We start from the raw sequence: 18,161 nt of genomic DNA on the forward strand, positions 1-18,161 counted from the left end.
AAGTATATGCAAGGCAGTGTTTTGACTTCTGCTTCTTTTAAATGTCAGGAAACTGGGGGATATTGAGGCAGCTGAGCGTTACTGTGCAGAGCTTGGCAGGCCGGATGCATACATGAGGTTACTACTCTATAATTGATTGTTGAATCTCTTAATTCACTGATAACTTGCTTTTCATTTTTTATATTTGTCTTTGACAGGCTACTCGACATGTATTTGAAGCCAGGTGATGGGAGGGAGCCCATGTACAATGCTGCAGTTCATCTTTTACAGTCACATGGGACCTCACTTGACCCATTGCAAGTATTGGAGGTGTGTGTCATACGCACACACTCTTTTCTTTTTGGCAAAACTAGATTACTTTAATTACAAATTTACAAGGCGTACTAGACATAACCCAAAATGGGTCGAGCCATGCAAGAAGGCTGGAAACAGTCATAAAAGAATTTCTCGCACACACACGCACATCTTTTTTGGTGATACTAAAGCTCCATCAATTATAATAATGTACAACACAAGCCATACCAAAAAACTAGAAACAATTATAGAAACCTCGAACTGCTGATGTGAAATGTCTCCCAAATGAAAACAATCATGGAGAGATTGAAAGAGCTGAGTACGGTAGTATGGGTAGGGTAAAGCTGAATAAGTGTTGCCATGACCAAAAGCTTGTTGAAGGTGATTACATGTATGAGAAACACTCCAAAGGGCTCAAAAGTGCACCTCAGGCAAGAAGGTACTCGTAGTGTACTCTAATAATGGTGGATTCAATTGACCAAAAATCCAGAAGAGTCTTTCAAAACAACAGAGAGGGAAACGATATTGCAGCCTTTGTGTGACCTAATAAAAAGAATCTTGAGCATGAGAACAACCGCCATAACATACGAGGCACTGCCTCAGCACATTGGCGGCGACGGCCACATAAAGAGGAAGTGAGCGACGAGCTTGTACACATGGCACCTGGCCAGTGGCACACAACATATGGGGCATCCGGTATGGCAGTAGATGGAGCAAGTGGTGCAAGGGACCAAGCTTTGAGTGGAGGCGGCTGCAAATTCCACTGCAAAACGCGGGGCTGTAGGGACAGCAGCTGAAGTAGTGACAATGTTGCGCTGGGGTCGTACGGGCAGTAGTTGAAGTGACAGTGTTGCGCTGTGAAAGCTTTGGGCACAAGTACTTGAAAGCAGATAACTTTTATGCTTTTTGGGGCAATTGAAAGCAGTTTACTTGAGGATGGCATTTAGGTCAAGTGCCCATAAAAAAGTTTCTTTTTGTAAGGCCACGTGCCCATAAATAAAAGGATAGAGGCCATTATAAGATTCATATTATGAGTGCGTGGTCGCACATTAGTTGTGAACTTGATTTCTTATCAAGAAAGAAATACCGCTAGGGGCCCTTGACTTGAGGGCCAATACTCTTTGGAGGGACTTGCATTGATCCATTCAGTTCTTTCGATTACAATTTTCTTGTTCGAGGAATTTATCCGACTAGCGGTGATTACAGTGTATCAGAGCTCAGCTTTCTTCTTGTTCTTACAAGAGGAACGATCACCTACGACGGAGGCTAACCCTAAGCCAACTTCATTTTCAATAGAGGCAATCAAGGGAGCTTCACAAAACTCTTCTGCTTCTAATACTCCTTCGTCGATTCTTTTGATTGTGAACGAGGATAATTCAGGAGCTATGGTCATGCCTGCAGGTAAGGGTTACTAGAGATCATGACATGAGTGATGCAAGTCCTAGCCATAAAAGAGGGAAACTAGTTGAAACAGGTACAGGTAAAGAGAAGAAGAAGAGAAAACCCAAGCAACATGTCACGTGACACATCCCAACCCTATGTCTCCGTGGACAAGCTACACCACAGCAAGGTTCAGTCAGTCCAGTCAGTCTAGATTTAGCAGTGATCTGGCACTTTTGTGAGTCTATTCGTAGACCGTGCATGCCCAGTCACTTAGCATAGATGCATATCCTCCGGTTGCACACAGCATGATCATCAGCATTCCCTTCAGAATCCATCAGATTCAGTCAAGGGAATTTTCCAGTGCATTTAGCCTATTTTCCCTATTTTTGGTATTTTTCACTTATTATTTTTAAGTGACTTTCCAACAAAAGTAGGTAGGGCAATTTTGCTAAGTTAATATATAAGAAAACCCAAGTTAGCACTTTCTGGCAGAAGAGGCAGCAGGAGCTTCCCGCTGAACAGGCAGCTTCTCAGCAGTACCCCCCCTCATGACCCTCTAGCGTTTTTGCATCTCACCCCATCATTGGCGCTCCCTTCCACAGCAGGCCATCGCCATCAACAGCAGCACCCTAGCGTTTGCAGATCCCTGTGATCGCCAACAGATTCCTCAGCATTGCTAGCGTTTTTGCACATCAGCCCATCAGCGTTTTTGAGTTGCAGATTCAGATCAGCCTAGCGTTTTTGGCTAGCAGCAGGACTCATCAGCGTTTTCAGTTTCAGCCCCTTACCGCATCAGAACCACAGTGTTTTCAGCCTATGACACAGTAGCAGATCAGCCCCAAGATGGTTGCAGATGTTCCCCCATTTTCAGCCATAAAAACGCAGCCAAAACAGTCATTTTCAGCCACCAAAACAGTCCCGAAATTCAGCGATTAGAAGATCTCACATTTCAGCCCTCAAGTCGTCGTCGTCATCACCATCGTCGTCATCGGCATAGTCCCATTGCATCAATCCATTGCATACGCATTGTACACCTTTGTGCAACCAAAGTAGACCACTCTCGCTGACGAGAGTGGGGCCTTCGGAGGAGGGTTTTACAACCTCTTGGGTGTCGTATCTCTTCTCTCTCCTTCTCTCAGTCTCATTCACTTGCACGCACAATATCCACTCACTTTGTTCGTGATCATAGCACTCTCCATAAGACGGAAAGCTCTCTCATTGGTATCAGAGCTTTGGAAGTGTTCTGCATTACTCAAGGAAAGAACCACAAGAATTTTTTTGCTTGTTGCAATCGCACAAACCCAAGTTTACTTGGGCGTGGCGATTCCTAATCGTGTTTTGTTGAAGAGTGACAGGAATTCCAAGAAAGAAGGGCTGTGTTTCTTTTCACTCATTGAGAGCGGACCGTGCACTTAGGGGCCGGTCAATTGACGTGAGGTGGGAAAAAGCAACCTTGGTGTGAGCGCAAGGCCGCTAAGGGGTGCGCCCGCAGAAAGGAGTAGAACTCGGGTGAAGAGAAGATCCTTCTCCAACGCGATTTGCAAGCGAAAGAAAACCTCAAGAACCCCAAGAACCCAAGACCCTCAAGACTCAAGAACCTCCAGAACCCAAGATTCTCACGAATCAAGGACCTCAAGAACCTCAAGAACCAAGTTCCTCGCGAGCTTAAGACCCCAAGATCATAGTGCATGGTCGTCACCCGAAGCGGAATGGATACTTCGCATATAGGTGATGAGCATGAGAGAGGCGATAAAGACTCGTCTCCACCCGGAGATGATTTCTTCAACCCTCCCCCTTCGCCATCTACGCCACCAAGTGCACCAGACCCCTATGGAGGCAATGGTCAAGCAGATGATGGCCATGATGGATAGACAGGAAGACAAGCGCCTTGCTTTAGAACGCGAGTGCCTTGCTCAGGACTGTGAGCGCGACGACAGAATTGCAAGAATGGCCGCAGACCAAGCAGCCAAGGACCGCGAGCGCGACGAAAGAAACGCAAGATTTGCCGCACAACAAGAAGAAAATCGACTTGCTCTCGAACGCGAGCGCGATGAACGCAAAGCAGAAAGGGACGCCGAGTGAGAAGCTCAAAGGGAGATTCGCAATCAAGAATTTATTTCCCAATTGCTAGCCTCGAAGACCGAACCACCCAAAGATCGTGGGAGTTCGTCAAGTGGCGCAAGCCACGACGCGGATTCCAACCATCCAGTTACAGAAAAGTTGACTTTCAGTAAGTATGACGGTAAGATGGATGCTACAGTTATTCATTCTTGGTCAATTTAATGCTTATTTTGCGACAACTAAGAAGACAGGAAACAACAAAGTTTTGACAGCAGCTATGTACCTTGCCGGTGATGCCATCAATTGGTACCACGCATGGCAAGAGGCACAGCTAGCTGCGCACCTAGAGGTAGCCGACGATTTCACGCCTCTCTCTTTTAGTTGGGCTGATTTCCAAGACAAGCTCAAGGCGCGGTTTATGCCACCTCAGTACCTCGCACGATTGAAGGATGATTGGTGCGCTCTCAAGCAAAATGGTATGCCGGTTATGTCTTTTTCTAATCGTGTTTTGCAGCTAGGTACCCAATTACGCATGTCGGATGATGAGCACAAAGGGCTTTTCTCTTTAGATTGGACGAGTATATCAAGTAGGATGTCGAGGTATTCGATCCAATCGATCTCAACAAGGCGGTAGCGATTGCTCTCGCATAGGAGATGAAGCACAACAAGGGAAAGCCTAAGGAGAACAAGACTTCCACAAGTACCTCGCAGACTTCTCAGAACCCGCAGAACGGTAAGAACGGTAAGAATGGTAAGAATGATAACTCTTCTAACCAATCTTCCAACAGTCTCTCATCAAAGAATTCTTCCAATGAATCTAAGGGTAAGGTTAACACAACTGCTAAACCTAAGCTTACTCTAGATGAAAAGGTAGCACAAGGAATTGTAGGAGGATACATCACTTCGGAAGAACAAAGCACTTATTCTAAGGAAGGTCGTTGTTTTCATTGTCACATTAAGGGTCACATAAAAAGAACACGTCCTAAGCTTGAATCGAATGAATCTAAAGAACCCACAGCACCCACTACATCTGTCAATGCAATGAATGATAACACGGGTGTGCCCAAAGTTTCTCAGGACCCTCCCATTGATGATTCTCTCATTAAATGTTATGGTCGTACGTCGGGGCACCGTTTTGTCATATTGTTTGACCCAGGTAGTATGCATGATGTGATCAGTCCCTCTCTTGTTGAGAGAGCCCGCCTCGAAGTTAGTAAGAGATCTCCTATCGAGGTCTCTGGCTTTCGTCCTCGTATGGACGCTCTCATCACGAAGGAGTGCCTTGATGTGTTGTTTGCAATTCAACAGACTGTCTTCACTAGAAGATTTGTTGTTTCTCCTCTCTTAGGATGTGATATGATTTTAGGCATGAAATGGTTTCGTGAACTGAACCCTCTCATTGATTGGGAGGCTAACACTTTAACTCTCAATGCCAAAAGTGATTCTCCTACTGTCTTTCATGGAGTGGACATTGTTCATTCTCCATCTCTCATTGCTAATATGCAGGACAAGATTGGAAGGATTCAGGAGGAAGAGACTCTCTCAGTCTCTTTGTCTCCACAGCATGACACACAAAATTTGCATGATTATGAGAAGCATGATGATTTGAAGGATAATGATTTGCATGATGATTTGGATAACAAAGACAAGCATGATGATTTGGATGATAAAGACAAGCATGATGCGTTGCATGAAGATGATGTGATTGTTCACAAGGATGATGTGTTAGTGGATGCTTTTTCTAGCAAAGCTAACCTCGTTGTAGATTCGATCAATCACGAAGATCCGATCTTGACTTTTGAGTCGAGGTCCAAAGAACCCCCATAGGACGATTTGATCATTCAGGACGAACCGATCTTGGCTCTGGAGCCTTGGTCCAAAGAGCCCTCACAGGAAGTATTATGTGTTCGCATGATTGATACGCACGCATTGTTCGAGTGTTTCATTCGTGACGGTTTCCTGTATTTTAGTTAGTATCGTTATGTGATCCCTTTTCCTAGGCATGACATATTGTATGTTGAGCACGTTTCTATCATGGATGAGCACGAATGTATGCGGATTTTTCGTAAAAAGCTGAAAAGTTTGTATGTCAGGAAGTCACATTCCATGTCTCTTCCTTGGCATGACACAGTTTCCGAACGAGCACATGATAGTATGAGCACCAAACATGGGCATTTTCATTGTGATTTGCCATAGTTGATTGATTTCGATCAAACAGAAAAGATTCGAGCGCATTGTTTGCATGTGTTTGATGAACGGGTTGTCACTTTGTCTCTATGTTCATCTACATTGCATACACAGTCTTTAGAGAAGACAAGATTTTTTTCCTTCACTTTACATGGAATGGGTATGTTCATGGTTTTGTGTTGGAGACGGTTTCAGGAATTTTCAGCCATGGAGATTCTTGAAGACGAAAGAAGCAGGATACTCGACGAAGTTGAAGCATCAAAGGAGCCACAGAAGACTTTGAGTCGCTTTCGGCGCGGCCCAAAGAAGCAAGCCTTGCAGACCTTTATGAAGTTCAAGTACTGCCCGACCCACACATCAGAGTGGGCCGGCGAAGAGTCCCTTCCAGGATTCCGGATGCTGTTGGCGATCTTCCTCGACGCCATACAGTTCGGTACGAGTACCTCACTTTGAAAAGGAGGGGATGTCACGTGACACATCCCAACCCTATGTGTCCGTGGACAAGCTACACCACAACAGGGTTCAGTCAGTCCAGTCAGTCTAGATTTAGCAGTGATCTGGCACTTTTGTGAGTCTATTCGTAGACCGTGCATGCCCAGTCACTTAGCATAGATGCATATCCTCCGGTTGCACACGGCATGATCATCAGTATTCCCTTCAAAATCCATCAGATTCAGTCAAGGGAATTTTCCAGTGCATTTAGTCTATTTTCCCTATTTTTGGTATTTTTCACTTATTATTTTTAAGTGACTTTCCAACAAAAGTAGGTAGGGCAATTTTGCTAAGTTAATATATAAGAAAACCCAAGCTAGCACTTTCTGGCAGAAGAGGCAGCAGGAGCTTCCCGCTCAACAGGCAACTTCTCAGCAGTACCCCCCCTCATGACCCTCTAGCGTTTTTGCATCCTCACCCCATCATTGGCGCTCCCTTCCACAGCAGGCTAGCGCCATCAACAACAACACCCTAGTGTTTGCAGATCCCTGTGATCGCCAGCAGGTTCCTCAGCATTGCTAGCGTTTTTGCACATCAGCCCATCAGCGTTTTTGAGTTGCAGATTCAGATCAGCCTAGCGTTTTTGGCTAGCAGCAGGACTCATCAGCGTTTTCAGTTTCAGCCCCTTACCGCATCAGAACCACAGTGTTTTCACCCTATGACACAATCAGCCCCAAGATGGTTGCAGATGTTCCCCCATTTTCAGCCATAAAAACGCAGCCAAAACAGTCATTTTCAGCCACCAAAACAATCCCAAAATTCAGCGATTAGAAGATCTCAGATTTCAGCCATCAAGTCGTCGTCGTTATCGGCATAGTCCCATTGCATCAGTCCATTGCATACGCATTGTACACCTTTGTGCAATCAAAGTAGACCACTCTCGCCGACGAGAGTGGGGCCTTCGGAGGAGGGTTTTACAACCTCTCGGGTGTCGTATCTCTTCTCTCTCCTTCTCTCAGTCTCATTCACTTGCACGCACAATATCCACTCACTTTGTTCGTGATCATAGCACTCTCCATAAGACGGAAAGCTCTCTCTTTCCCTCAGAACTAAAAGGAACCTTGAGCAATAAAGATCACTAATCTTGAGAAAATACAACCTTCATTCCGTTGCACCTTACACAACATTACAATGCATCCGATTTTCCTTTGGGAGAAGGGCAACCGAATTATAGTTTAAGGGATAATTTGGTGAGCAGAAAGGTTGATGTTACCTTTAAACACTCATGGAGATGTGTCCCAAGTTAAAGAGGCAATGGAAGTATGTGGTCAACCCTATGAAGAAGGAGCCTGCTAGGGAGTCTGTGAGAGTCCTATCTTTGAATGAGCTACCCGATATAAGCCCTATTGCGGATGCATGGCATAAGAGGAAGTGCATTGGAGAGGCTTATATCGATGGAGGTGTACGAGTATGCGTACCACGTGTGCACTGCACTTGCGCCATGTGTACAAGCTTCTGCTACAGTCTAGCATCAGTCTTAGTTTAGCGTAGGACCTAGCTTGGCACTTGTGAGTCTCTACCAAGACGTGCATGTTCAGGCAGGTCATAGTCGTAGTTGCATACCCTTTCTTGCATAGTACAGTCATTCCAACATATGAGCATGTGAATAGTCCCTTGAGTCATTAATATTAATAAGTGACTTTGTAGCCCATCTTTGCAAGGTCGTGGAGACTCAGCTATGATTGCAAAGATGGGCTACAACCCAACTTTGATTGACTATTTAGGTGAACCTGGGGGGTCACACTTCAAGCAAGAAGCAAAAGAACCAGCAGCACAAGACCTAGCACCCGCAACACCATCAGCCCCCTCACCGTTTTCAAGCACCAGTCCAGCGTTTTCAGCCCTGTCAACCAGATTATTCAAGCATAAGGACCAGCAGCACTTCAGCGTTTTAAACCTCAGCATCGTCAGCGTTTCAAACTACAAGCACCAGCTTTTCAGCATCAGTTTTCAGCCTTATCGCATCAAGTTGCAGATTTCAGCTTGCATGCATCAGCTTTTTCAGAATTCAGCACTTAGCCTCTCAAGTACCAAGTATCTACCGCAGTACCCCCTAGCATCCCCGTCAAGTATCCATCAGCATTCATCATCTAGGATCATTGTAACAGCATTGTGCAAGTACAGCACGCAATTTAGGTCACTGGCTACAACTCTTAGGCTTGTCAGAGGAGCTGTAGAGCATCTAGCTACAAGGCATGAGAGGGGTGCAGAGCATGTGTCAGGACATCACAGAGGAGTACCAGTTGAGTGGCTCACACCTCTCGAGTTAGCAGCGCCCAGATAGATGGGGGCCTTTATGCGACTGGAGGTTCTCATGGCAGTTCGGGCTTGCTTAGAGACTGTACCCTCCCTGTTTTTCGAGCTATAGGGTGAGGGTCGTTTACACCGAGTCTCAATAGAGGCCCCATAGGTGGCAGAGTGCTGTTTTTAGAGGATCCGAGTGGTGGGCATCTGTGGGAGGACGTGTGTCATAGATCTTGACCCAACAACTCTTGAGACTGGCCATTGGAGGCTGTGGGCTTGGGAGAGCTGTCCACTGGCACGAATGCAGTGGGATCCTGTAGAGTGGTTTTGGAGGGACCCTTTCTCCTCAGCCGACCATCGAGGTGTCCCTTTCTTTCAGTACACTATTCGACTGGGACGTTGGTACAACCAAAGTGTGTCGATCCTAACAGAGGACATAGACAGTGATGTGTATGCTTATAGATGCATGTCAGAGGGCTAGAGCATAATGGGAAGAGCTTGTGCAGGCAAGTGACAACGGAGATGTATGCTTTATGTGGTTTTTTAGGCCAAAAGGGCTCCAGATAGGGCTTGACAGGGTGGCAGGTGAAGGATGTCCGATGCGCCAATTTTTCGCTTGGGAATATAGAGCTTGAAGTGCTGAAGGAACAAGTCCAGACGGCTCGTCAAACAGAGCTACAGGGCAAAAGATATGGCAGTTCAAAGCGGGAGTGCATTGCAGATGTGAGACGGATGTGGCCGATGGGGGAGAGGTGGTCAAAGTTGATGTGAGTGCACGGGCCCGAAGTGCTCATCATGTGAAGTGTGTCGGTCTTTTTAAATCGTCATTTGGAGTTACGGATGCCAAGTTATTGCTAGATGAAGTTTTGCCGGGGGCCAGGTTTGTGCCGGGTTTGCCGTCTCAGGAGATGTGCCATCTGATAATTTTGGAGCTTCGTCAAGGGTTCTATGCATTCTATGCGGGATACGGAGTTAGCAGGAAGTGACGGTGCATCAAACGGAGTTCGAGACGGCAAGTTATTGCAAATTGAAGTTGAAGCCAAGTGGCGGCGGTGTGATGCTAAATGGTTTTACCTCGTTTTGATTGAGTGAGTTAGCGGGTTCGAAAGCCTCATAATACTTGGGGAATTGTGAGGAGGAAGGTGGCAACCAGGGTTCTCACGCGGGCTTTACGCCCGGATCACGGGAGTTTTGGGCACCTTGTGGCAAGTTGGTGGGGAAGAAGTGCTCTTATTATGCAAGGTGGGGTTTTTTTTTTTTTTTTTTTTGAAGGTTGTGAAGGGCCAAGGATTTAGGGGCCGCTACGTGGCGAGGGGTAGCCCCATATACAAAACAGAGAGCTGGAGGCGCGTGGTACATAGGTTGGATGGCGCACTCCCCTAAGGCATCGAAGTGGGTGGAGCACGAGCTCGAGGGTCTCCAGCTATGGCGGCCCGTCTTCTTGCTTCCGCAGTTGTTGATGATGTCAAATGTTTGGCGTACTTGGGCGCTATTAATGCGCTGTCGGCCATCGTTGGCATTGCTCCTGCGCAGGGGTGATGTGTCAAGCGGGGTTCTCACGCAGGCCTTCGGAGGCCGCGGTCTTTTTGAATAAAGGAGGCAAGAGGGGGTCTCCGGCGGTGTTGTCACGCCGCCGTGACATCCAAGGGGCCCCTCCCACATGCCTTGGTGCCCAAGCAAAGGAGTCGAAAAAGAGGGGCAGGATACACGCGGTTGGGAGCTAAAAAAAGGAGGGTGGAGCCGAGAATAGGGAGGACGCTCACATGCTGTAACTCTAAGGGGGCAGATTTTTGTAGATTGGGGAGAGGTTCTTTTGGAGAGCTTGGGAAGAAGCTTTGAGACTCTCTTGGGTAGGAAGGCGGGGCTCGACTGGAGCTCGTCTTGAAGGGGAAGCTCGGAGGAGTTTTGGAGAAGCAGGTCAGAGCCAACAAGGACATCGACAATAGTGTTTTTTGTGCCGCCCTCAGTGAGGGAGTCTCACGGAGGCGAAGCCATCAAGTGATAGGGTCTTTTTGCGCTCCTCAGGCTCGTGCTGAAAGAGTCGGTTGTAGTTTTTTTCAAGGGTGTTTGTAGACGATGTTCTTTGCCGCAATCGAAGCAAACCATATTGATTTTTTTGTGCAGTTTCTTCCCCTTTTCCCCCTTCTTCTCTTTGCTCTGTTCCAACAAGTTGGTGCCGGTGTTTGAGATGCGTGTGCCTCCCTGGGCCTCTATGTGTGTGAGAGAGAGAGAGAGAGAGAGAGAGCGGTGTGTGCGGTAGCAGGGTCGTAAACGGGCGAAGTCTGGTGTCGTCTGTTGTCAATTGTGCGAGTTTTGAAGGTGAACTCTAGTGGATCGGGGTGCAATGATTATCCTGGGCTATAGAGAGGCGTGTTGTTTGTGTGCTGGATGTGTTCCCCTTTCCCCCCATCCATCTTCTGGTGCCCCCACGGAGGAGCATCTGATTGCTAATCAGGTTTGATCAAAGAAGCGGACTTTTCATCGGGAAAAGATGGCAGCAAGAGGTTATGGGCCGATTTTCGCCGGAGAAGAAGATCCGAAAGAGTGGATGGCCGACTTTGAGCTATATATGCTGTCGTTGCCTACCAAGGATGACAAGATGCAGACGATTCCATTGCTGATGCGAGGGAGGGTAAAAACTTGGTTTTATGCTCTGGAAGGTGAACCGAGGTTCATGTGGCCAGCTTTGCGGACTTGGTTTCTTCAGGACTTTCAAAAAGAGGTATCTCTTGTTGATTTAGATACAAGATTGAAGAATTTGAAGTAGGATGTGAATGAGGAGTTCGGGGCTTTTCTCGCCCGTTTTGAAGAACATTGGAGGGATTGTGCAGCAGCCATGCAGCTGGCAGGTGGCGGTGAGTATTTTAAATTGGAAAAATTTATGGCATGTTTGCATCCCAGGGTTCGTGAGAAAGTGGATTTTGAAAGCCGGGAGAATTACAACGGGGCAGTTGCTATTGCGCGAGCCAAAAGTAGGAAAATAAAGAAGAAGATCGAGCAAGGCGCATTGGGGTATGAGTTGATGGCCCCTAACCCTGCTCCAAGTCCAAGGGAGGAAGTTCAAGCGGATAACCAAGCAAACTGAGGAGCATAGTTGACACGTACGGTCACGTACGAAGACGTGCGGTACTAATCGAACTAAAAAAAATTAGACGTACGTTGACGTAACGTATGATGCAAAAAAATAAATCATATATTTTTCAGAGCTTTTACTCTATTATGAGTAACTACTTAGTATTAAGTACATACAACTCAAAGGAGATGTCTAACAAGTAAGAACATTAAAGATTTGGCCATGGACATTGGAAACGGCAATGTTCGAAAAAAGATGATCATGATTGCATTTGATTTCATAATTCATTACATAAGTAGAGAGTCGAGGCTCGAGAGATACAAGTGACAAAAATCGAGTCGAGGCTTGCTTTGGAGGCCGCTCACCATGACTTCTTTTGCTCTTCTTTGAGACGCTACCACCCTCGGTGGAGGCCATGGTAGCGCCGCCGGATGCAACGGACATTGATGGAGAAGCATCCTCTCCCGAATCGGAGAGATCATGGTCGGGCGGAACCACCTCCTCCGATGCCTTTGCAACCGCCTTGCGCGTCTTCAAGGGGAGATACTTTGCTTTGCACTCTTGGAGAATGTCGTCGGGGATATTCGGACAAGGACCCGCTTCCCCTCCCACCTTGGTCAAGTGGATGATAAGGCGGGTGGAGCTTGAGGTCATGGTCTTCGGGCAATATTTGCAATACCTTTTGCAAACATTTTGCTTGTTCTTCACCCTTTCAAAGTAGCGGCAATGCTTGTTGAAGGCTTCATGAAGAGCGGGCGGCATTATGGAGAGCTTGAGGGATGGGGAGTGATGAGAGAACTTTAGAGTAATGGAGAGCTTGAAGGAGATGGATGGAGATGAAGGGAGCTTAAGGAATAATGGAGAGCTTGAAGGAGATGAAGAAAGCTTGAGCCTTGAAGGAACAATGGAGAGCTTGAAGGAGATGAAGGGAGCTTGAAGGAGTAATGGAGAGCTTGAAGACTTGATGGAGTGCCAAAGCTTGAAGCCTTGGCCCTTGATGAATGGAGAGAGCTTGAGGGAGCTTGAGTAGGGAAGGAGATGAATGAGAGAGCTTGAGGGATATATGGAGAAGAAGAGAGGGTGGGCAACCTTATATAGGTTTTGAGGAGAGAGGGAGAAGAGGGTTAAAGAGAGAGCATGCTTCAAAATTCAAATTCCATGTGCCATGGCCATAGCCCATGTGGCTTTGTGTGTGTGTGTGTGTGTGTGTGGATGTTGGGGGGGGGGGGGGGGGGGGGGTGGGGGGGTGGGATGGCACATTGGCTTATGATGCCCCAAGGGCCAAGGCTCCAAGGCCCCCAATGTTCAATTTTTAACGTTCAAAAACTGCCAGCACGTGGCGCTACAAAACGGCTGTAAAAACAGTCAAAAAAATCCGCCAACGGTCACTTTTTTTTGATCGGACGGAACCCGGACGGGACGTTCCATTCGACGGACGTGGACAACCTTGCTGAGGAGTGGCGGCAATTCCTCAACAATGGGTACGTACTGTTCAAGATTTGAGTGAGCAAATGCAAGAGTTGCGTTTAAGTGTTATGGACAGAGGACATGCGAGGGTAGGAAGAGGCAAGGCTAGGCAATTGCCGGGCAAGTGTTATAATTGCGGAGAAGAGGGCCATTATGCTCTAGATTGTCCTTATCCACCGAGGGAGAGAGGTGGCATATACCCTCTATTTGGTCGAGGCTGAGGACAAGCACAGTTCAACGGTCAAAGGGAGCAACAAGCGATTGAAATTCAGGCACCACCGGCCCCACCGGGTAATGATGAAGTGCAAAGAGTTAACATTATCGGGGTTGACAGGCAGGAGGTCGATGTTATGGCCAACAAAAGAGCAAGAGGAGAGAGGGAGACTAAGACGGAGCGGGAAACCATAGCTAGGAAGGGCAGAGAGAAAGTAGACGAGAGGAAAGAGCAGGCAGGGTCAAGCAAAAGGAGACGACGGCGGAAGATCAAGCAGATAGTCTAACCCTATGTGCACGTGGACAAGCTACTTCATGACATGGTTAGGAAGTGATCTGGCACTTTTGTGAGTCTGTTCGCAGACCGTGCATGTCCAGACACTTAGATTAGATGCATATCCTCTGGTTGCACATAGCATGATCATCAGATTTCCATCAGAACCCATCAGGAGCATTTTTTAGTGCACAGAACCTATTTTCCCTATTTTTGACATTTTTCACTTATTATTTTTAAGTGACTTTTGTTGGGAACTAGGTAGGGCAAATTTGCTAAGTTTGTATGTATAAAAACCTAGCGCTAGCACTTTCTGGCAGAAGAGGCAGCAGGAGCATTGCTCAACTGGCAACTTCTCAAGCAAGAACCATCAAAGCCCAGCGTTTTGAAGGCCCCCCACTTCAGCGTTTTTCAAGCATCATAGCCAGCGTTTTTAGCTTTGATGGCCTTGCGTTTTCAACACTAAGCTTCAGCGATTACAGCCCCTTCAGACCAGCGTTTCCAGCCCCTGCAGATCAGCGATTTCAGCCTTTTGGATCAGGTTTTCTCAGCAGTAAAACCAGCGTTTTTATTCAGCAATAAAACAGCAGCAAGCAGCGTTTTCTTCATCAACAAACAGCAGCAAACCAGCGATTGAAAGGGCAGCAGATCCCGCGTTTTTAAGACAGCATACCCGCAGCAAACAGCAGATTCCGCAGTCGTCGTCGTCACCGTCGTATCCACATTTTGCATCCTAGCTTCACGAGTTTGCATCAAAATGGCAGGGATATGTTAGATTCTAATATCGGGCATTTTTTTTTTTACTTCCTCCACAAATTCAACACCCCTATATGGATGACAAGTTTAAGTAGATGTCTATGATAGTAAGAAACATTGAATCATCAACTCCATTTGGTAGGGCAGGCTTTAGAGCTTTGCTCTAGTTTTCATCGATGGAAATATGATATTATAGTCATTTGGATGACAAGCAGTTGATGCTTTTATAAAATCGTCATCTTGAAAAGAGCAAATATATATATATATATATATATATATATATATATATATATAGAGAGAGAGAGAGAGAGAGAGAGAGAGAGAGAGAGAGAGAGAGAGAGAGAGAGAGAGAGAGAGAGAGAGAGAGAGAGAGAGAGAGAGAGAGCTGGCATGCACTTGTTTAGGCATTGTCGCCAGATATGCCTCTTCAACTTGCTTACGAGACCATTGCTCGGATGTTCAGATCTGGAGCTCACAAACATCGCCAAGGACAGGTAAACAAGTCAAAATCAAGGGTGTGAACATTTTTTTGTAAGATAGTGCATAGAAGGTCCATTAGCACGTCAAATTTTTGTGCTTGCAGATTGTTAGGCACCTGACACGTGCTGAGAACTTCAAGGCTCGACTTTCAAGACTAGAGCAGCGGAGTAGGCATACACTGGTAACTGATCAAAGCTTGTGTGGTTCATGCTTTGCGAGGTTCGGAACAAAGCTCTTTGCTTTATATCCAAACGATTCAGTTGTTTGCTATAAGGTCTTTCTCTGCCCTGCACACCCCCCCTCCCCCTTTTGTTGTATCCAGCACTGCATCTTGTCGTGTTTCTGGGGTTTCAGAAATACCCATTCAACACTAAGTGAATTTTTTGCTCTGTATAATGTAGTGCTTTCGGAATTCGGGAAGCACTGTGGATCCAGTAACAGGACACAACTTTGAAACGGATATTCATTCCAGTTGCGGTAGCTGAGTGTCATCAGTCAGTTTGCACATTTGTTTCTTGGCTTTGCTGCAAGGCTCATGTATATCAAGGCCATGTATATCCTATATCTAGTTCAATTACATTGTCGAACGAGTTAGCGGTATCATTTTTGGTCATGGGAGTTCTCCAGGAACGCCCTGATAGGGAAACATGCGGTGGCAACTCCACTAGCTCCAAATCATGTTTGTGTATGACAGTCAAAAGCAGCTTTGAACTGATGAAGAAAAGGTAGAGTAGGGTCTACAACATCTTACTTTGTAATTACTCGTCATTCTTCTTGCCATCTCAAAGGCAAGGTACCTTTTTCCCCTTTGCAGGGTGTTATGTGTACGTCTAATAACTTTGCAGAAAACAGGGTAGTCCCAATCCTTTAACCGAGTCAAAACTCACAGGTGTTGTCATGAATGTTAAGTTCTGAATCTTGCTTTCTGAAGATCATCTTGTTGCTCCTAAAAAAGGCCATCTACTAGACCTTTTTTTATCTTGATTGTGGTGTCACCTTTCTCTTGTTGTTTGGTATCCTTTGTGCAGGGAGTGGCTACATTGTTGATGATGCCTTTGTCACATGATTTCTAGTGAGGTCGTATACAGAAGTGCGGGTGTTTGTTGAACTGTGCTTGCATTGCGGTGTGCTCATAGCGAATCTATGCATATCATCTCAAATGGTTAAGCTACTGTATTGTTAAGCGTGTGCTACTATGCTATTGGTCCCTAGTGGTTTGGTGGCTATATATCAGCTCTGTTACTCATACCCCAAGCATTTCAAGCATTCCTAGAGCACGTGCATCAGAAAGGAGACTCCTAAGGGTTTCTTCCATAGCTATTGGCTGTGGTGGCCAATTGCCCAGAGTGGTGGTTACTGAAATCTTCCAGGATGACCTACGCTATTTTGAGCGTGCATTAGAAAGGTTTGGTTGAGATCAAGGGATACGTCACGGGAGGTTACACATCACATAAAGCACATCATCCTAGCTTGGTAAAGCTTATGGCTATCACATGGTTTTGACATTACTTGTGATGAATGGGACGCTTGTGCAACTAGAGGGATACACAAACAAAGGCAAAAGCTAGGCTTAAGCCATCAATTGCACTAAATGCCTAATTATGGAAAGTGTGCATGATATCATGAGTTGATCCTAGCAACAAAATGTGAAATGGTGATTGTAAACCTGATTGCTAGTTTGTTTCTAGTGTTAAGCTATCAAATAACTTAAGGGTGTCAAAAGTAAACTGCTTGGCAAGGGCCAAGAAGGGGTAACGATTGTAGGGTAGTGCATTGGGATAAATGTACATTGTCCTCCCTTGCACAATAACCAATGAAGACCAAGCAATCTCATTATGGTACGCAAAGAGGGAGCCACCACCTAGGGGCGACACTACATCAAATCTTCTATGCACATCAACCTCTAGTGTGGCCCTCGGGTGGTGTGCTTAGAAGATTTGATGTAGTGTGGCCCATGGGTGGTGATTCCCTCTTTGGGTACCTTCTTGTAATCTGGGTCCGATCTGGGTCCGACCCGTAGGCAGTTATCTCAATGTGATCTTTTGTGTATGTGTTAGTTACCTTGCAGGTTTAAGGAATATTCTGTTGTAACTCCAATTCTCGAGCTCAGCAATTGTTACTCTTCTTTGTTTGGAGTAAGCCCAACTTTTGACATATAAGTGGTGCCTTACTATGAGGCTTCCATGAGTTGACTAGACTAGAGTTCCCAACACCTTGAGGTTTTGGGGGTCTTGATGGCTAGACCAGCTTGTAGCTAAGCAGACATGTGCAAGAATAGTACTAGGATGAAAGACCTCCCAGGGAAGTGCTCCCTCCCAAATAACCAACCGCTATTAGAGGCATGGTGAGGAGTCTTGTTGTCTTTTACCCAATGAGGACATCAGTAGTGGGAGGATCTAGTCTAAAACAGAAGGTAATCCATCCTATGCACACATATTAGTTCAAGAGGAGGATGATCCTACACTCTTTGGAGAGACCGAGGACCAAGTAGAAGTTTCAAGTTTGGCTAAAGGGGAAGTTATTGGGGTAAGCCCAACTTGTGACCTATAAGCGGTGTAACTATTACACTTGTAGAATTGGCCAGAGTGAAGGTCTTTGACACCTTAAGATTGGTTTGTGGAATCCTTATATCTCAACGTGCATGTGCAAGATATAGTAATGTTATGGGTGTCCTCCGAGGAAGGTACTCCACCCATGTCACTTCATCTTGGACCCCTACCAAGAAGGTTATTCTTGATTACCCTCGACATGGCAGATTTCCTTACAATTAATTATATGGCAAAATCTGGATTCAAAATAAACAATACCTTCATTTACAACCATTTGTCACAATCCCCTTCACTTAAGGTTCCAAACACCTTATCGCACCCATGCCATCCACGACTTCCATGTCACCAATCACATAGCAAAGTCAAAGATTATGGTTACCATACAAATTTTTGTGTGCCATGTGTCATGTATCATGCAAGCATGCATTGACTTTCGCCAAGAGTGTCTCTTACTTTAGCTAACCCAAATCGAAAATGAACATACTTGTTTAGGTGTAGCCTAAGTGTAAGCTAGTATCTTTATTTACAACTATTTTTTACAACCTACTTTACTGAAGGTTTCAAACACCTTCTTATTGCACCCATGTCATCCATGTGACCAATCACATACCAAACAAGTCAAACAAGATTACCATACAGTAATTACAATAATTGATATGTGATTGGTATGTGACCAATCACATACCAA

General features: G+C 45.9%; 1 protein-coding gene across 1 annotated transcript in view; it reads left to right on the top strand.

Moving 5' to 3' along the window:
- LOC147445838 (Vacuolar sorting protein 39) overlaps positions 1-15,854 on the top strand; it is a 51,232-nt gene extending 35,378 nt beyond the window's left edge. Inside the window, exons 11-15 of the mRNA XM_086525214.1 lie at positions 49-117; positions 198-309; positions 14,849-14,938; positions 15,028-15,198; positions 15,326-15,854. Of these exons, the coding sequence (XP_086381340.1) occupies positions 49-117; positions 198-309; positions 14,849-14,938; positions 15,028-15,198; positions 15,326-15,409 (526 nt within the window). The 3' untranslated portion in view covers positions 15,410-15,854. The remainder of the gene's footprint in view (positions 1-48; positions 118-197; positions 310-14,848; positions 14,939-15,027; positions 15,199-15,325) is intronic.
- The last annotated feature ends 2,307 nt before the right edge of the window (positions 15,855-18,161 follow it).

The sequence above is a fragment of the Adiantum capillus-veneris genome, chromosome 12 (assembly GCF_014529385.1).
Source record: "Adiantum capillus-veneris isolate H3 chromosome 12, ASM1452938v2, whole genome shotgun sequence".
Taxonomy (NCBI): Eukaryota; Viridiplantae; Streptophyta; class Polypodiopsida; order Polypodiales; family Pteridaceae; genus Adiantum; species Adiantum capillus-veneris.